The 19,773-nt window shown below is 51.3% G+C and overlaps 1 protein-coding gene across 2 annotated transcripts in view; it reads right to left on the bottom strand.

Moving 5' to 3' along the window:
* Positions 1-6,929: 6,929 nt before the first annotated feature.
* The window catches only part of SEC13 (SEC13 homolog, nuclear pore and COPII coat complex component), a 241,855-nt gene continuing 229,011 nt past the window's right edge, over positions 6,930-19,773 (bottom strand). For both annotated transcript variants that reach the window (XM_049766311.1, XM_049766310.1), the window contains exons 2-9: positions 14,738-14,783; positions 12,241-12,356; positions 11,281-11,432; positions 10,906-11,039; positions 8,777-8,910; positions 8,402-8,525; positions 7,668-7,814; positions 6,930-7,234 (exon numbers count right to left, since the gene is read on the bottom strand). In XM_049766311.1, the coding sequence (XP_049622268.1) occupies positions 7,130-7,234; positions 7,668-7,814; positions 8,402-8,525; positions 8,777-8,910; positions 10,906-11,039; positions 11,281-11,432; positions 12,241-12,356; positions 14,738-14,783 (958 nt within the window). In that variant the 3' untranslated portion in view covers positions 6,930-7,129. The remainder of the gene's footprint in view (positions 7,235-7,667; positions 7,815-8,401; positions 8,526-8,776; positions 8,911-10,905; positions 11,040-11,280; positions 11,433-12,240; positions 12,357-14,737; positions 14,784-19,773) is intronic.

The following is a 19,773-nucleotide window of genomic DNA, read 5'->3' as shown; positions in this document are numbered from 1 at the left end:
ATTGAGCCTTTTCCACACCCCTCAGAGTTCCTTAATTCTGCTTCTCTCTAGACTTTGTCACATTGTTTGAGGCCTTTTTCTTCTTTGGAAAATGACAATTTGGGTTCTTTGTTTATCCAAATATTGTATGCTTTGTTTTGTTCTTGAGTTGAAATAGTGGCTTACCAAGTGGATACCAACCCTTCCCAGACTTATGGTCAGAGAATTTTCTCACTTTGCTGATTGTTTGATTGTTTGTGGTGAAGAAATTGTTTGTGGGAACCAACTGTCAACTTTTTTTTGTTTGTTTGTTTCTGGGTCACACCCAGTGATGCTCAGGGGTTACTCCTGGCTCTGCACTCAGAAATTGCTCCTAGCAGGCACAGGGGACCATATGGGATGCTGGAATTCGAACCACTGTTCTTCCTGGGTTTGCTGCATGCAGCAAATCTACCGCTGTGCTATCTCTCTGGCTCCAACCAACCGTCAACTTTTAATTTTGTTGGTGTGTCTTGGATGTCATCACCAAAAATTATGGCCCAGATCCATGTCAGTGAACTTTCTTCCCTTATTTTCTTTGAGTTCTAAGGCTTCCTAAGGAAATGCCTAGAATGCAGCATTGAGAGTCATGGAAGGAGCCATGGAAAGTTCTGGAATAGAGTGACCAGCCAGACTCCCCGAGGCCTGAGAAAGTCTGGTAGTAGCATCTACTAGCTCAGTGGAAGAAACTGGGACACCAACAGGCTTCTTGGAGTGAGGAGCCATTGCCCTTGGGAAAGAGGTGGGCCCCCATGCTGACAGCACCTTCATACTCACCTGGTCCCTTTTCTGGGGCCACAGGAAAAGGTGAGTAGCTTGGAACACCTGTATTCCTGGGTGCGTATGCAGTGCTGTGGGAGGTCATGCCACCAGGACATGCCAAACAAATGTTAGCCCTGCCAACCTGGAGACCAGGCACTGCCACAGCTGCGAGCCTGGGCAGGCAGGACCCCATGTTGATTCAAGATAATGGTGCAGAACAAACACCTGCCACTTTGGCCTGTCCCCACAGATGGGTCCCAACCACAGGCCATGGTGTCCAGGCTGGGAGGAAGGTCAGGCCTGGACATCCCCCTGGAGCACTCCTCAGTACTGAGGAAGGGGAGGCCCCTTTTCACTTTGTTCCTTTCCAGCCCTTTGGGGTTTCCATGGAAACCTTCACAGGTGACCTTGAGGGCCAGTCCTTGCTTCTCCTGGTCCCAGTGCTCTCTCAATTTCTCTCTCTAGATTGGTGTGTGTGTGTGGGGGGGGGCTCTTCACAGCTTCCTGGGCTCCTGCTGTGTGTAGTTTGGAATTCAACTGTCTTTGTACTCTCGCAATCCCCACGTTGCTCCATTCTCTGGCCTGATGTTCCCCGAAGGAGGCACTTTTAGGGTTGTGGAGAGAGATTCTGTGTTTTGTGATAAGGAGATTCCCCTCCTGGTTCTATCTTTCTTTTTTTGTTTTGTTTTGGTTTTTTTTTTGGGGGGGGGGCACACCCGTTTGATGCTCAGGGGTTACTCCTGGCTAAGTGCTCAGAAATTGCCCCTGGCTTGGGGGGACCGTATGGGACACCGGGGGTTCGAACCTTGGTCCTTCCTTGGCTAGCGCTTACAAGGCAGACACCTTACCTCTAGTGCCACCTTGCGGCCCCCGTTTTGTTTTGTTTTGGGCCACACCTATTTGATACTCAGGGGTTACTCCTGGCTAAGCGCTCAGAAATTGCCCCTGGCTTGGGGGGACCATATGGGACGCCGGGGGATCGAACCGCGTTCCTTCCTTGGCTAGCGCTTGCAAGGCAGACACCTTACCTCTAGTGCCACCTCACCAGCCCCCTGGTTCTACCTTTCATCTCTTTAAGCTCAGCATTGTTTAATAGAACCTCTAATAAAAGTCTCAAATGCCTCAAATTCCATACACACACATACACAAAAATGCTGCTAGTCTGGAGAGATTCGGGAAGCCCTGATTTAATCCCTGGTACCACGTGATTCCCAGAACACCTCTGGGTGTAGCCACTGCTGAGTCTTATAGGAATCTCCTGTACCAGAGTGACTGCTTCTACTGCTGCTTTTGAGAAACTTTAACTTATTTTTGTTTTTAGGTCAGACCTGGAGGTGATTCTGTGTTGCAAGTCAGCCCCTGAAGAGGTTGACTGATGGAGGGATGGAGGATGAGGTCTTTCCCCTCCAGCTCAGAGCACGCGTCTGCCACCCTGTTCAGCTGGCGATTCTGAAGTGAAGCGACGGGTAAACAGCTCGCAGACAGTCAGGCTTGTGGAAATATTAGCTTTATTCGGTGACAAGACTGAAGTCCAAAGCTTCAGCATCAGTTCCAGCCAAAAAGCCCCTCACCTTCCACAGACCCTTGTTTTTATCCCCCAGAATCAGGTACCACCCAATGGTGGGATCAGATGCCACCCAATGGTGGGAGCAGAATCAGGTACCACCCTAGGGTGGGAGCAGAATGCCAGGTCACACCCTAGGGTAGGGCACAATCACCAATCAGGGTAGGATCAATAACATAATAATCCCATAAAAATGTTTACATAGACAACAGTTCTGCAATCAAGCTCACTCCTGAAAGTGGTCACTAGACTGTGGAATGCCAAGAGATTGAATTGGATCATCTGCACCAAAGTTAAATACCTTACCTGCTGTATTAGCTCTCTGGCCATTCTCTTTAACTTAACTTTTTTTTTTTAGGTTGCACCCAGCAGTGCTCAGGGGCCACTCCTGGTTCTACACTCAGAAATTGCTCCTGGCAGGCTTGGGGGACCATATGGGATGCCAGGATTCGAACCACCATCCTTCTGCATGCAAGGCAAATGCCTTACCTCCATGCTATCTCTCCGGCCCCTCTAACTTTTAACTTTTTAATTATAAGGTATGTTTTGGTGCCATACCCTGCAGTACTCAGGGATTCAGGGTTCCTCCCTCCCTATTCAGAGGTGACTCCTGACTCTGCATTCAGGAATTAATCCTGGAGTTACTCTAGGGATCATCTTGGGTGCCAGGGATTGAAGTTGGTTCTATCACATGCAAAGCAAATACCCTTCTCACTGTATGATCTCCAGTCCCAGTGTATCTTTTAGTTATTATAATATCTGGCTTATTTGATTAAAACTCTATTTTTTTGTTTTGTTTCGGGGCCACACCTGTTGACACTCAGGAGTTACACCTGTCTGTGCGCTCAGAAATCACTCCTGGCTATTGATTGGTTTCTGGGTCACACTCAGCGCCTGCTCAGGGGGTATTCCTGGCTCTGTACTCAGAAATTGCCCCTGGCAAGCAATATGGGATGCTGGGAATTGAATTGGGTCCCTTCCGGGCCGGCTGCATGCAAAGCAAATGCCCTACCTCTGTGCTATCTCTCCGCCCCAGTATTTGGCTCTTGGCTTCTATTTGTCACTTTATTCTATTATCCCTTTATTGAGTTTTAATTCTCTTCATCCATTCTTTAAAAATTAGTTTTTACTTTAGTACCATGATCTATCAAGTTGTTCATAATAGACTTTTCAGGCATTACATGGTCAAACACCAATTCCACCACCATTGTGACTTTCTCTCCACCAGTGTCCCCAATTTCTTACCCACCATCCCAGCCTTGTCTCCTTTGCAGGGATCAACAAATTTACTTTATATTGTCTGTTACAACACAAAAGCAAGTGGACTTATAAAAACTTAGATCGATAAAGGTCAGTTTGTGATAATTGTTGTATTTCACCAAGGTGTTACTAAAGTCACTGAGGATTTACTGCGCTCTGGTTGGTTAGTGTTGAACCATTTGTATTGTTTAGGTTTATTGAGCTTGGTGTTCTTCTACTTTTTACTTCCCCATCAAATTTTCTGCAGAAGTGTCACCCGTAGCCATGAAGTTCTAGGAGTTCTGTAGGGACAATTTGGTTTGGGTTGCCAATGTGATGAGGCTCAGTTGTGTAGTGGGTTTGTTTCTATGTCAGGTATGGCACTGACTGCTGTACCTTCAGTTAAAAAAGGGTAATTTGCCCTTCCCCGAAAAGGTCCCAGAATTGTCAGCCTGAATGAGGCTATTTGCGAAGAGTTGGCAATATCATGTTCTTTTTGAGATTAGTTGTGGAACTGGGCCAATTTTTTTGTTTTTTGTTTTTTTGGGCCACACCCGTTTGATGCTAAGGGGTTACTCCTGGCTAAGCACTCAGAAATCTCCCCTGGCTTGGGGGGGACCATATGGGACGCTGGGGGATCGAACTGCGATCCTTCATAGGCTAGCGCTTGCAAGGCAGACACCTTATTTCTAGCGCCACCTCGCTGGCCCCTGGGCTATTTCTTTTTACTCATTTTTCTCCTGTGTTTGGTGAATGTGAGTGTATTTATAACCTTTGTCCAGAACCTAATTTGGGAGTGGGGCCACATTTGGTGATGTTCGAGGTTACTCCTGGTGGAACTCTGGGAACCAAATTAGACGCCAGGGATCGAACATGGGTTGGTAGCATGCAAAGTTTTTTTTTTTGGTTTTTTTTTTTGGTTTTTGGGCCACATCTGGTAACGCTCAGGGGTCGCTCCTGGCTTGGGGGACCATATGGGATGCTGGGGGATCGAACCGCGGTCCGTCCTAGGCTATCGCTGGCAAGGCAGACACCTTACCTCTAGTGCCACCGCTCCCGGCCCCGGTAGCATGCAAAGTTTTACCTACCGTGTAATCACTCTGGCCTCAATCTTGAACTCTTTTTTTTTTTTTTATCAGTGATAGTCATATATTTTGGAGTCACTTTTTTCTTTCTGGGTTACATCCAGTGTTGCTCATGGGTAACTCTTGGCTCTGTACCCAGGAATAATACATGACAATACGGAATGCTGGGGATCAAACATGGGTCAGCATTGTTCTATATTGCTCCAGCCCTGGGAGGTTCAGGGTTGTTTCTGGAATTGTCTTCCTCCCTAACCACTGAACTGTAGTAGCCTCTAGGCCTCAGTAAGTCTGGATCCCGGAAAAAAGTAAAAAGTTGTGTTCGTTTGCAGTGTGAAACCTCCTTTGGGAGAACCTCTGGGTGATGAGTTGCCTGCAAATGTTATGGAAATTGTCCCTAGGGTGGTATCTTCCTCACTCCCTTCCCTCCTTCTCAAGGGGCCACTGTGACCATTTGTAGACTTTGTTGTTGCTTCTCACAAACTGTACCTTCCCGGGGGCTGTGGGAGGTGGAGTCAGGAACTTTTTACAGGTTTGTTTTGGGGGTCGTACCCAGTTCAGGGAATACTCCTGGCTCTGCACTCAGGAATCACTCTGGCAGTACTCCGAGGACCATATAGGATGCTGGGGCTTGAACCTGGGTTGGTTGCATGTGAAGCTATTGCTCCACTTGCTGTACGATTGTTCCAGTTCTTGTGTTGTTTTTATGAAGGGATTTAGAATAAATACCCCTACCCCGACTGCTCCTACCCCTGTCTGGCATTCTGCTTTTTCAATTCCTTTTTTTTTTTGAAATTTTTTTGGGCCACACTTGGCAGCCCTCAGGGGTTACTCCTGGCTCTGTGCTCAGAAATTGCCCCTGGCAGGCTCGCAGGACCATATGCAATGCGGGGTCTGTCCCTGATTGGCTGTGTGCAAATCAAACGCCCTACTGCTGTGCTATTTCTAGGGCCCCTGCCTTCTCAATTCCTTTGACCTCATCGGGTGGCCAGTGTCTAGAAGTGCCTGATTATGGGAACATAAATTCCCTTCAGCTAGAATGGGATGTGTCCCACTTGGTGCTGCGTTCACTGACTTTGTTTCTTTGGTCTCTAGGGTTAAGTCAGGAGCCTGCCTATCCCACATGACCTTTTCACATATCAGTTGATGGCAGTGCCCTGGCGGTGTGTGTGTGTGTGTACCAGCACTGTCTGTGGGGAGCCCAGAGCACTGGGCAGAACCCACAGAACTGTGTCTGCAGCAAGCATGAGACAGAGTGAGTGAGGGAAGTGAGGATTTCCACATGCCTCAAAGATTTAGATTCTGGGGCAGTAAGGTGTTTGCCTTGCATGCGGCTGACCCAGGACAGACTTGGGTTTGATTCCTGGCATCCCATATGGTTCCCCGAGCATGCCAGGAGCGATTTCTGAGCACAGAGCCAGGAGTAATCGGAGTGCTGCCGGGTGTGGCCCCAAAACAAAAACCAAAAAGCTTGATTCTGTGGAATGACAGGAAAGGCTGAGCGCTGGGCTCTGGACATTGCACACCTTCTGTTTTATGAACTAAAAGTTATTTCCAGAATGGTCTGAAGGGGTGAGAAGATACAGGAGGTTTAGGCCTTGCAGGGTCTCTGAGCACAGATAGGGGTCATTCCTGAGCAGAGTCAGGAATAGCAGTACTGAATGTGGCTCCAAATTGGGGGGAAAAAAAAAAAGATATGGCAGAAAATCAGGAAGGGGCTGGGACTTAGGGCAAGAACACCTTCTGGGCTCTGGGAGTTTCTCCAAGTGCCTGGGTCCAACAGGCTGGTCTGGGCATTCCCGGTGGCTGCTAGAACCTGACCCTGATCCTACAGTGGAGGGAGTTTAGCCATCAGAGTGGAGAAGCATCAGGACGTAGATTTCAACTTTTAACCCCCTGTGGTGGGAAGGTCCTGGCCACTCCTAAGTTTCCTTATTGTCCTGTATGTATGTATATATGACATGTGGAAAGCTGTGGTTAGGGACTAGACTTTCACCCTGGGTCTTCTTCACCTGGGAGGACTATAGAAGGAGCACCATGCTCCACTGGATCCAGTGGCATGGGTCCCATGTTCTTAAAGAGAACATGACTGGCTGGTGAGCCAACAAGGCTCCCGTATGTAGCTTCTGTGATCATCATTATTGCCGAAGCGGTGCTGGAAGGGGCCAAGCCGCTGTGGTGGGCCAGATCCCTGGGGCAGTGGTTGAGGCCCTGGCTCCCCTAGAGGCCAACAGTCCGTTGGGTGCGAACTTGGAAGAAACAGGAGTTTATTAGTGACTTGAAGCCTTCCAAATAATGCTTGAACCCAGATACAAAAAATGGTCAAAATATTTTAAATAAGCAGATATAGCTATCATCATCACTCTTGCCCCAGGACCTGGCTGCGTCTGACCAAGAGTAAAGCCCAATGGGTCCTGTGAGGCTTCAGACGTTGGTCTGGACGGTCATGCTCCCGGGACGGTGCTCACTGCTCGTTTTGGCTCTCGGGCGCCGTGGTGGTGGCCTGGCCTTTGTGCACGTCACTGATACATACCCACTGCCCGTCCACGGATTCCTTCCACAGTGTCACCTGCAAGAGTGACATTCGTCAGGGCTTCAGGCCCATCCAGCAGCTGATGGTCCCCAGCTGGTCATGCCGTATTGCTGCAGGGCTGAGGGATGTGCAGGGACCCGTTCTGCTGTCCTGAGGTTGGTCCCAACCCCCGATTTTCAGGCCTGGGACAGATTCTGCCCAGTGTCTCAGGGTCACAATCTATGTCTGGGGTCCATGGGACTGGGGGGATGAACCACGGCTTCCTTGTAGATGGCAGTGCTGGGAGGGTAATCAGTGATGAGGTCAGATGGCTGAAATGGGGTGGCAAATGGCACGAGCCCCATCTCTGGCAGCCCCTCCCACTTGGGCAGAGCAAGGACTCAGAAACAGATCACTGCCAACTTCTCAGGTGCTTCACACCACCCCTCTCCACCCCATCTTCTGAGTTTCCCATCCTGGGCCCCTATACCTTGTTGTCGCCACCCGAGACGGCCAGGATGTTGGCCGTGATGGACCAGCTGACATGCCACACCACGTCGTTGAACTTGTGCAGCAGTTTGGGGCACCATGTGTTGCTGGCAGCATCGTCACAGGTCCAGATGAACACGCGGCCGTCCTGGAGCAAGACAGATAGATGAGAGTTGGGTGTGTGTGTGGGCTCAGCCTATTCTGGCTCCACAGGGACCTCAACAGGACTAGGCGCAAGCATAGCTGCTTTCTAGCCTGGCACCCCACATCTCTCTATATTTGGAGTCTTGGAGTCTCTGGGCTCACCCTCTTGGCTTATGTCAGATGCCCATTTTTTTTTTTTTTTTTTTTTTTTTTTTTTGGTTTTTGGGTCACACCTGGCAGTGCTCAGGGGTTATTCCTGGCTCCAGGCTCAGAAATTGCTCCTGGCAGGCACAGGGGACCATATGGGGCGCCGGGATTCGAACCGATGACCTCCTGCATGAAAGGCAAACGCCTTACCTCCATGCTATCTCTCCGGCCCCTAGATGCCCATTTTTATCACCACGCCAATTTCTTTGGGTTCTTTCAACCCCACTGGATGAAGGACTAGAGCTGGGCTAGGCATGAAAGCCCCGGGTCTGACCTCCCATGCTTCTGAAGAGTCCCCAAACACAAAACAACTTCCCAGCCCTTTGGGTCCTGAACTGAGCCTTATGCAATTGTTCCTGAGGGAGGCAGAGAAAGGGATGAGACCTGGGAGCAGCTGGCGATGGTGCTCGTGGGCAGCCCGATGGATGGGGCCCACGCCACATCCCGGACCCAGTCACTGTGTGCTTCCAGCTTCTGCTCCTCCTTCCACTGGCCGTCCTCCTCTTCCCTGACAGGAGAGAGAGTCGAGTGGAGTCCTCCTCCGGGACAGAAGGGAGGGAGGTAGAGAGGAAGAGGGAGGAAGGGAGGGGTGGAAGGAGTTGGAGGGAGAGGGAGAACTCCAGTAGCTGAACTGTGCCGGACAAATGACCAGAGTCAGCCTATTAGGACAAGAGCCTTCTGGGTCAGGGAGGAGACAAGGACGGGGCAGGATGCACCCCCAGGAGGCTGTGGGGTGGGGGGAATGGACGGATGTCTCACTTCCACAACTTGATGAGGTTGTCACAGCCGCCTGAAGCAAACTTCTTGATGTAGCTGGGTTTCTGCCCCGATGGCTGGTCGATGAGGCTCCCCGGCACCACCGCTGGCGCCCAGCTCACAGCATTGCAGCCAATCTGAGGGGGGAGGGAACGAACTATGAGGACACTGGTGTATGCATTCCCTCTGCCCTGTCCCCAGGTCCTGGGGACAATGCTGCAATGGCAGGAACCAGAGACCCTAACTCCGCAAAGCACATAGAAGAGACCTGTGGGTTGACAAGGGGCCTGCAGGAGTGGTCTGACCCAGACTGGCACGGGCAGCTCACAGCACTGCTCTAGCCCTCAGTCTCTTTTTCTCTCTCTCTCTCTTTTTTTTTTTTTGGTTTTTGGGCCACACTGGTGACACTCAGGGGGCGTCGAACCACAGTCCATCCTAGGCTAGCGTGTGCAAGGCAGATAGATGCCTTATGCCCTGCGCCACCACTCCAGCCCCAACCCTCAGCCTCTTCACTGCGGCTGAGTGACTAAATGTGGGGTCTCAAAAACTTGGCAACAGTAAAAGGTTTTTCAACATGCACCAACCAAAATCATGAGAGAGATGCCAAGTGTTTGCTACAGTGCTCACCCGTGCTGCATTCCTTGGGCAAAAAGTGGTCTGGAGCAAAGTAACTGAAGCAGCCTCCCTGGGCTTGTATGTAATTGGGGACATCCCCGGTGGCAAAGGGGTTCTCATGGCTCAGTGCCTGGCCTCCTGCATATTGATCCTCTCTTGGCCATAAGCCTTGCTTCTTTTATTGGGGGGGGGGGGCCACACCCAACAGAGCTCAGGGGTTCTTCCTGGCTCAATGTTCAGGACTCATTCCTGGCAGGCTTGAGAGACCATATGGGATACCAATTTGGTCATGTGCAAGGCAAATACCCTACCCATTGCTATTACTCCAGTCCCATGAGTCTTGCTTTGTTTGTTTGTTTGTTTTGTTTTGTTTTTGGACCACACCTGGCAGTGCTCAGGGGTTACATTCTGGCTCTGAGCTCAGAAGTCACTCCTGGCAGGATTAGGGGACGCGATGGGATGCCGGGGATTAAACTTGATTTGGCCACTTGCAAGGCAAATGCCCTACCCACTGTGCTATCACTGCAGTCCCATGAGCCTGGCTTCTTCTTTTTTTTTTTTTTTGGTCTTTGGGCCATGTCCAGCAGCACTCAGGGGTTACTCCTGGCTCTATGCTCAGAAATCGCTCCTGGCAGGCACAGGGGACCATATGGGATGCCAGGATTTGAACCACTATCCTTCTGCATGCAAGGCAAACACCCTACCTCCATGCTATCTCTCCGGTCCCAAGTCTTGCTTCTTAACTGTGGGTTGTGACCCCCGTATACTTGCCTTGCACAATGACCCAGGTTCAATCCTCAGCACCCTGTGTGATCCCCTGAGCAAAACCAGTAGTGATTCCTGGGCACAGAGTTAGGAGTAAACCCTGAGCATTACTGGATGTGGAAAACAACAACTCCCCCCAAGAAAAGCTAGTAAATATTTGCAGTAGCCCCGAAAGTTGGACTATCTACCAGCTGGTGTGCAGTTAGAGTAGCTCCCAAGGACACCTGCTGTCCCAGAGTAGCCAAGAGTAGCGCATTGGTAGGGCAACTGCCTTGCACGCGGCTGACCTAGGACGAAATGTGGTTAGATCCCCTGGCATCCCATATGGTCCCCAAGCCAGGAGCAATTTCTGAGCACAGAGCCAGGAGTAACCTCTGAATATCACCAGATGTGACCCCCCCAAAAAACCCAAAAATATACCAGCATGCACGAATCATGGAGAAGCCTGGGAACAAGGACAGCACAGGCCATGGCTCACTGCCCAGATGTGCCCATTACTGCACATCTCTCTTTTTTTCTTTGTTTTGGGCCACATCCGGCGGTGCTCAGGGGTTATTCCTGGTTATCTGCTCAGAAATAGCTCCTGGCGGGGCCGGGGGACCATATGGCATGCAGGGATTCGAACGAACCACCTTAGATTCTGGATGGGCTGCTTGCAAGGCAAACGCCACTGTGCTATCTCTCCGGCCCCACTACACATCTCTTAACCCAAGAGGTACTACCCAGCATGGCTCTTCCGGCCCAGTACTTACAGTGTGAGCATTGTTAATCTTCTTCACTTCCCACTGGCCTTCCCCGCTGTAGGCCAGGAGGGAGATGGCCCCGTCGGAGCTTCCACAGGCCAGGAGCAGTCCATAGTCGTGGGGGGCCCAGCACACGGAGTTAACTGCAGGGAGAGGGGAAGCCGTGAACAGGACTGTGCTGTCAGCAGGAGTTTCAGGCGGAAGCCTGCACTTTTTCTGTTTCCTCCCAGGCAGGCCTGCCTCTACAACCGGGTCCCCAGTGTGGTGGGGCCAGGCACAGGGGAGGGGGGATGGGGGGGTGGGATGGGGGTAGTGGTGTGTGTCTTCTGGCTGGTGGAGGAGCAGAAAAGCTGCCCTTGGGGGAACGATGGTCCCGGTGCCCACCTGAGGAGTCGTGCCCCAGGTGCTCGTGGCTCTTTTCCCAGGTGCCATTCTCCTCCTTCCAGATGATGACCTTGCGGTCATAGGAACAAGACGCCAGGATGCTGCCGTACATGGGATGGGCCCAGGCCACCTGCCACACTGGCCCCTCATGCCTGCAGGGGAGAGGGAGAGGGTCAAAGGATGCCCCTGCCTGTATTGGGGTCTCTCTGCCAGACCCCACAGATCAGCAGGTTGTGAAAATGAGTCAGATTTTTTTTTTTGGTATTTTTGGGCCACACCCGTTTGATGCTCAGGGGTTACTCCTGGCTAAGCGCTCAGAAATTGCCCCTGGCTTGGCTTGGGGGAACCACATGGGACGCTGGGGGATCAAACTGCGGTGTTTCCTTGGCTAGCGCTTGCTAGCCTCTAGCGCCACCTTGCCGGCCCCAGCACCACCTCGCCAGCCCCGAGTCAGCTTTATTTGTTTTTGGTTTGGGGCCACACCGGTGTCTGCTCAGGGGTTACCCCTGGCTATACACTCAGAAATCGCTCCTGGCTCGGGGGACCATATGGGATGCCAGAGATCGAACCCAGGTCCGGGGAAAGAGCAAGAGCACAGCGATAGGGCATTTGCATTGCACAACACAGGATGGACCCCGATTCTAATCCCAGCATCCCATATGGTTCCCCGAGCCTGCCAGGAAAGACTGAGTGCCACTGGGTGTGGCCCCAAAACAAACCAAAAACACTTCACCCCAAAATCCCAAAAGCTGTTTCCACTACACTGGTGGAGACAGAACGTGGGGTGCCAAGGAGTCCCACCGGCTCTCTGACACCTTGCAAGCATTCCTCTCCCTGTGTTTCAAGCATGAGGGGAGCCCACGCATGTGGGGCACAAGCTGGTGGATGGTGGGGGTGATGGTGCCCTCACTCTGGTCTGCTGTGCCTGGGGTGGGGGGACTGGCACTCGGGCACACTCACCCCCGGAGGTCGGCGACCAGGATCTGTCCACCATTGCGCACATCGAAGATCTTGACGGACCTGTCCGAGGAGCAGGTGGCCAGGCGGGTGCCATAGTAATCCATCTGTGCGTCGTGCTGTGGATGGAAGGAAGGTGCAAAAGCATTGCAGGTGGGGACGCAGTGAGCACAGCAGACCGTTCAGGATGCAAGTATGCAGACATGCTCTGTCTACCCAGAGCCAGTTTTCCAGGAGACAACACGAAGCATGGTGGCTCTCTCTTTTTCTGTGTATGTGTGTATTTTTGGGGTCTGATGATGGCTATGCCCAGTAATCTGAAGGAAGCCTGAGCTGAATGCCCCACTTTTATAATCTCTCTCTCTCTCTCTCTTTTTTTTTTTTGTTTGTTTCTTTGGGCCACACCCTGTGACACTCAGGGTTTACTCCTGGCTATGCGCTCAGAAATTGCTCCTGGCTTGGGGAACCAGATTGGACGCTGGGAGATTGAACTGTGGTCCATCCTAGGCTAGCTCGGGCAAGGCAGACAGACGCCTTACCCCTTGTGCCACCGCTTTGGCCCCACTTCTGTAATTTCTTAGCCCTAGTTATCAATGCAGGAATAAGCCCTCTCAGGCCATCCTCACTGCAGGAAGCCCTGCCACTCCTCTCCAGGACTTGCCTGTTTCCCTGCCCACTGCGACCTGAGCTTGGGGGCATGGGTTAATTGAAAGGAGTGACCCACCTGCCTGCAGGCCCCTTGCTCCACCAGGCATTCCTGTTCCTTCCAGTACACACTTCTCGAGGCTCTCTGGCTTCTACCTGTCTCCTGGCCCTTTGCTAGTCATGGTGTCCAATGTCAGCCTCTCCCCATACTGCAGGGGCTGTGATGTTTCTAATGAGTCGAACCCCTGGACACTAACAGGCCCAAATCCAGGGTTACTTCCTGTTCTGCTGGTCCCCTCTTACCGTGAACACATCCCAGCCTTCCAGTGTGGGCCCTGAGTTTCCCAGTAGCCATCCTTTTCTATCCCTCCCTGGGGCTTCTGTGCTCTCCTGGTCACCAACTCCCTTCCTCACCCCTGTAGGTAGTGCAGGAGGGCTTCTCCTACCATGCAGGTACATTTCTGAGGGTCTTTGTAGCACACCTGAGACTTAGTCTCCTCCCTTGAGCTTATCTGCTATGCAGCCTGGAGAAAAATCACCTCATTTCCTTGGTCCTTAGCACACTTATCTTTATTTCCTTTTTTATTTTGGGCTTACAGAAGCCACGCCTGCTGATACATTGCCAATAGGGCTGGAAGGTTTGGTCCCGAGACCCAGCCAAGTACACTGCCCAGGTGTTGTGGTGCTGGGGGCATCAGGGCCACACCTGGTGGGATCAAACTTGGGCATAGTAGGCAAGGCATGCACCTAGACCCTGTAACTTCTGTCTCTTTAGAAAGGGTCGATGCAGGACTGGAGTGATAGCACAGTGATAGGGCATTTGCCTAGCACAGCGGTAGGACATTTGCCTTGCATGCAGCCAACACAGGATGGACCCCAGTTTGATCCCCAGCATCCCATATGGTTCCCCGAGCCTTCCAGCAAGCAAATTCTGAGCGCAGAGCCAGGAGTAACCTCTGAGCGCAGCCGGGTGTGACCCCACCCCTCAAGAGAAAAAAAAAACACCAACCAAAAAAACCCCAGAAAGGGCTGATGCAACATTAGCTTCAAGGATGGTTACTCCTGAGTTATTTTGTCCGGGAGGCCAAACCCTGAAAACTCAGACAGGCTGGGGAGCCTCAGATTTGTGTTAAGCTACTATGGTCTTCTGAGTATGAGACCAGATACCAACCCTGTGGGACACACAGAACACTGAGACAAGCTGACCACCCAGCAAGGAGGAAACCTGGTATGTGGGCTGTGAGCTGGCTGCTCAGAGGCAGCCAAGACAGCTCAAATCTGCACAAAACTCGAGTCCACGTCATTGCTACTGGGGACTCTGCCCTCTGAGGAAACACCCCACATTAGTGACTCTGGGTTCAAAGGGCCTGTGCTTTGTTGGGGCTCTCTCTGTTCTGTCTTCAGCAGAATCACTGCACACTGCTTTTGTTTGTTTGGCTAAGGGGATACTTCTGGTTATAGTCAGGGATCACTCTTGGCAGCGTTCAGGGGAGCATATGGGGTGCATGGGTCAGCCACATGCAAAGCAAATGCACTATCCGTTGTGCTCTCGCTCCCCCCTTGCTCTTTTAACCCCCACCCTGGGGCTGTAGGAGGGAGACCAGCTGGTCAGAGATGACTTTAACCCTGCACACTCCAGCCCAGGGCAGGGCACCCCGAGAGGCAGAGAATGGGGGTCCTGAGCTCCAACCTTGCCCAGGCCTCTCTCCAGTGCCAGCACAGAAGGTGTCGTGGGGATGGGGAAGGACACAGAGCAGCAAAGGTAGCTACTCGACAATGGCTCAGAGCTGACCACAGAAAGGGTAATGAAAGGCTCCAGGCTTTCCTCCATAGGGATGCCGGAGCAGGTACTCACAATCATGTCCTCATGGGAGGTGTCCACCGTGTTCATAACGGACACCTGGAAACAAAGGTGCAGCAGGTGAGTGACCCCAAAGTCAAAACTACCCCACCATGCACCCCAGTTTTCTTAGACTGGCCATTCTTTTTTTTTTTTTTTTTTTTTTTTTTTGGATTTTGGGTCACACCCGGCCACACTCAGGGGTTACTCCTGGCTCTATGCTCAGAAATTGCCCCTGGCAGGCTCGGGGGACCATATGGATGCCGGGATTCACCACCGTCCTCCTGCGTCTAAGGAAAACGCCTTACCGCTGTGCTATCTCTCCAGCCCCAACTTTTTTTTTTTTTTTTTAATGGGGAGGGTTATGTTCTGACCTGTACCTAGCAGTGCTCAGGGCTAACTCCTGGCTCTATGCTTATGGACCACACCTGGCAGGGCTTGAGGTACCAGATGGGATGCCAAGTAAAAGCCAGTTTTGGGTCACCCATTGCAAAACCCTGCAGACATCAAGTCTGAGCTGATTTTCCAGAGAAGCAAGCACGGGACTGGGTTGGCTCCACAGCAGCCTGAAGGCACCAACAAGGATGCACAGGATTCCTCAGAGCCTAAACTCCCCAAAAAGCAGGCCCCTAGGGTGTCAGTAGGAGGGAGATACAGTCACACTATGTCTATGCCACCAGGTCAGGTGTCAAATAATTTCCTCTAGGCTTGGGAAATAACAAAGAGCATCGACACCCCTTCTTGTATTCCCACCTGCCCTCGCGCCTTCCCAATTTCCAAGGTGCCTACTAGGTCAGTCGTAAGGGTAAAGCCCAAAGCCAGCGGCCATCCAACTCCAACCCCCAGAACTATGCTGACCCACAGCAAGGTGGCTGTGACTGACCAAGAACAGACAGTCATGGACTGGATTGGGACAAATGACCTGCCTGAGACCTGCTGCCGTGCACAGATTGCTGAGGGTTAAGAGCCAGAGACAGGAGAGGGTAATGTCTGTTTCCACTCACCACCTTTAGAGATAGATAATTGGCATTTATTCTGAATTATGCTAGGCTCCCTCCCAGTGGGGTTGGGGCACCCTAACCTTGCTCCTTGCAGGCACAACATGATCACCAACCCTTTAGGCATTGTCCTACTCTTCTGGGGGAGCACTGATTTGTGAGATGGGCTCCCCTAGTGAGATGAGCCAGGTCCTGGTGAGGTGCTTCCAGCCCACTTGAGTTCAGGTGAGTGTGTGTGTGTGTGTGTATGTATGTGAGTGATTTGGGGGGGAGGAGAAAAATCTTCCCCCAGACTGTCTCGGATCCATTTGCTTTTCCCTTATTCTATTCTATTCTCATGGAGATAACAAGAGGTGTGTGTGTGTGTGTGTGTGTGTGTGTGTGTGTGTGTGTGTGTGTAATTTGGGGGGGGAAAGAAAAATCTTCCTCATGGAGTTAACAAGTGTGTGTGTGTGTGTGTCCTGGTTGTGCCCGGGGGTGGAGAGTTGGGACAGCCCTGCACCCCTCCCTGGGTATGAACCTTACTTCCAGCACACCAACAAAAAAAACCCATTGAGGGGTGAGTGAAAGCACAACAGGCCAATGGACTTTGCATTGGGCACCTGCTGGGAGTGCAAAAGGGGTGGATGAACCCCCAATTTCTACCCCAAGAACTGCACAGCCAGGGGGCCAGCTGGGGGTGGGTGGGGAGGAGGCTCACACAAAGGTCCCTGCCAACCACTACTGCAGGCTCAAGCTCCTTCCTAAATTTATTCTTGAGATTTTGGGGCGTGGGGATGACCTGGGGGAGGGTAGGGAGACCTAAACATTGGGTTTCCAGGCCATGCAATGGGATCTGGGCCTCGAAATGGGGATCTGGGCCTATGCAGGCCTGGGACTTGGAACCCCAAGTCCACAGGTTCGATCCCAGTCCTGCCACTTGGGCCTGCGATCATCCCAAACCCCACTGGACCTCCCTGGACCCGACTTACCATGGTGGCGGCGGTTGTAGCACTTTCCGGACTCCGACGTGGCAACTTCCGGTGGCACCAACTCATGAACCACTCACTTCCGGTTCCGGTCCGTCCCCGAGGTGCCTCCGAGCAGCAACGCGATCCAGCACACGAAGGTTCCGGGTCTTTCCGAGGCCGCTGCTGCTGCAGCACTTTCCTCCTGCCGACAGGTGGCGCTGTCTATGGAGATGTAGCTCTTGTTTCCATAGTGACAGTGATGCCGTCTTTTTTTGGGTGGGGAGGAACCCTGAAATTTCTACTCTTGGAATTCTCTCCTCTGCCTTCCTTTGACATTCATCAGGAAATTAAGAGGTTTTATTTTATTTTTTTTAATAGGGCTTTCACCGTCTCTGTCAGCTTTGGATCTTGACCCAGATTTTAGAGGGTGAAGGTATCATTGAATCCAAGGACTGGGACAGGAGCATGGCAGGCCAAGGGGGACCCTTCCAGATTTTGCACCACTCTTACTGCCCTCTTCAAGTCTAGGGTACAAATACTCTCTTCCCTGCACTCCTGGGATCCTACAAAGTCTTTGGCCTTAGTTAGAACCTAGGCCCAGAGTTTAGAGGGTGAAGATATCATTGGGTCCAAGGCCTGGGACAGGAGCATGGCAGGCCGTGGGGGACCCTCCCAGATATTGCATCCCCTCTTACTGCCCTCTTCAAGTCTAGGGTGCAAATACTCTCTTCCCTGCACTCCTGGGATCCTATAAGTCTCTGGCCTAGGTTAGAACCCCTGCTAGGCCCAGCAACTCAAACCCAGGATCCAATTCCTAGAGCCCAAAGCCCTGAAACTCCCAAGTTGGCCTAAGAGAATGCTGGACTGCTTGCTGGCCAGGGGCTCCCCTCATCTACAGAGTGGGTGACCTTCTTTTACCTTCCACCTATTCTGGTGGTCTAGGTGGGATTTAGGCTCTTTGCCTATCTTGAAACAGGTGCTAAGAAGTCTGGGTGATGATGTTTTCTGCTGGAGTGCAGGTGTAAGGTGTAGAGCTGCTATCCATCATTGACTCAGGGTATCACCAAGCTTTGCAGATGTGATCTGAGAGTGGCAGGTTTTGTTTGTTTGTTTGTTTTTTATTTTGGGTCACACCCAGCAGTGCTCAGGGGTTCCTCCTGGCTCTAAGCTCAGAAATCACTCCTGGAAGGCTCGGGGGACCATTTGAGATGCTGGGATTCAAACCACCATCCTTCTGCATGCAAGGAAAACATCTTACCTCCATGCTATCTCTCCAGTCCCTCAACTTTTTTTTTCTCTAAAGAATGTAGGACTGTGGGGAAGGAACAATAGCACAGTGGGTAGAGCATTATTTGCTTTGCAGTTGGTGGACTCAGATTTGATCCCCAGCACCCCATATGAAAGGAGTAATCTCTGAGCATTGCTGGATGTGACCCAAAAACAAACAAAGAATTTAGGACTGGGCCTCAGGGCAGTGACACTATGTCCCTAGCTTTCAAGACATATTATTTCCCTTTCATGCAGAATCCTTCAAGGTTCCAGGTTCGGGGAAGGGTTGGGGGTGTAGCTTAGGTTTTTCCAGCTCTTGTTCTTCCGGAGACTATCTATAGTTGCACTGCTGGTTCTCTGAGTGCTAGGCACAGGATTTCACTCAGAGCCCCATATTTTTCTTCCTTTTTGGGGGGTTTCTGTTTCTGTTTTTTTTTCCGGGGTCTCATCCAATGGTGCTCAGGGGTTACTCCCGACTCTGTGCTTAGAAATTGCTCCTGGCAGGCTCAGGGTACTATATGGGATGCTGGGAATTGAACCCAGGTCCTTCCTGAGTTGGTTGCATGCAAGGCAAATGCCATACCACTGTGCTATTTCTCCAACCCCCTCTTTTTTATTATATATATATATTTGGGTCACACCTGGTGGCGCTCAGGAGTTACTTCTTTCTGGCTCTGCACTCAGAAGTGACTCCTGGCTGGCTCCGGGGACCATATGGGATGCTAGGATTCGAACTGGAGTCTGTCCTGTGTTGGTCTTGTACTTTCGCTCTGGCCCCTGCCCCATATTCTTCTATTGAGAATGATTTATTAGGTAGCACCCAAGTAATGAAACATGGCTTATTATTATTCTGAGTGGTACTCTCTAGTGTAGGCTCTGCAATTAGGATCTGGGGCAATGCATTATTACTTATTAAGGTGTTTGCAGGGAGAGCTGGATGAAAAGATACTATGTACCAGGTTCTTTTATTTTTATTTATTTATTTTTGTTTTTTTCTGTCACACCCGGTGATGCTCAGAGATTACTCCTGGCTATGTGCTCAGAAGTCACTCCTGACTTGGGAACCATATGGGACACAGAGGATTGAACTCAGGTCCATCCTGGGTCAGCTGCATGCAAGGCAAATGCCCTACCACTGCTTTATTACTCTGACCCTATATACCAGGTTCTGAGGGCCAGTTATGGCATCTGGACTGTGGAGAATATTACTGCTTACTGGGTGGCTGTCCCCTTTTCTCTAAGCTGCCGTCTCCTCTTCTGTGATAGGGGATGATATTCCTGCTCTGATTGGGAGGAGGAAGTGATCCCTTGGAGGCAAGCATCAGTGTGGTACCAGGGATCAAACCTCACAATTGCATGGCAAGCAAGTGCTTCACTGCTGAGTTGCCCCCATTTTGGACCCCCAGGTTGAAAAGCTGGTTTGATTGGGGGCAGGAGGCTGAGCTCCCCTGGAGCTCCCCAAGAGTGGAGTTTGAGAGCTTGTGCACATGAGTGTTGTTCAGCCATTCCTCAAACTGTGAGCCCAGATAGGGAACCATCTCTTGATCTGGGCACATTATTTATTTAGTTTTGGTTTTTGGGTCACACCGGCAGCATTTAGGGGTTACTCCTGGCTCTGCATTCTGAAATTGCCCCTGGCCGGCTTGGGGACCATATGGGATGCTGGAATTTGAATCACCGTCCATCTGTGTGCAAGGCAAACACCCTACCTCCATGCTATCTCTCCAGCCCTGGGCACATTATTTTTACTTTTTTTTTTTTTTTTTTTTTTGGTTTTTGGGCCACACCCGGTGACGCTCAGGGGTTACTCCTGGCTATGCACTCAGAAGTCGCT

The sequence above is a fragment of the Suncus etruscus genome, chromosome 20 (genome assembly GCF_024139225.1).
Source record: "Suncus etruscus isolate mSunEtr1 chromosome 20, mSunEtr1.pri.cur, whole genome shotgun sequence".
NCBI lineage: Eukaryota > Metazoa > Chordata > Mammalia > Eulipotyphla > Soricidae > Suncus > Suncus etruscus.
The sequence above is the reverse complement of the archived record's forward strand: the minus strand, read 5'-3'. Positions and strand labels throughout refer to the sequence as shown.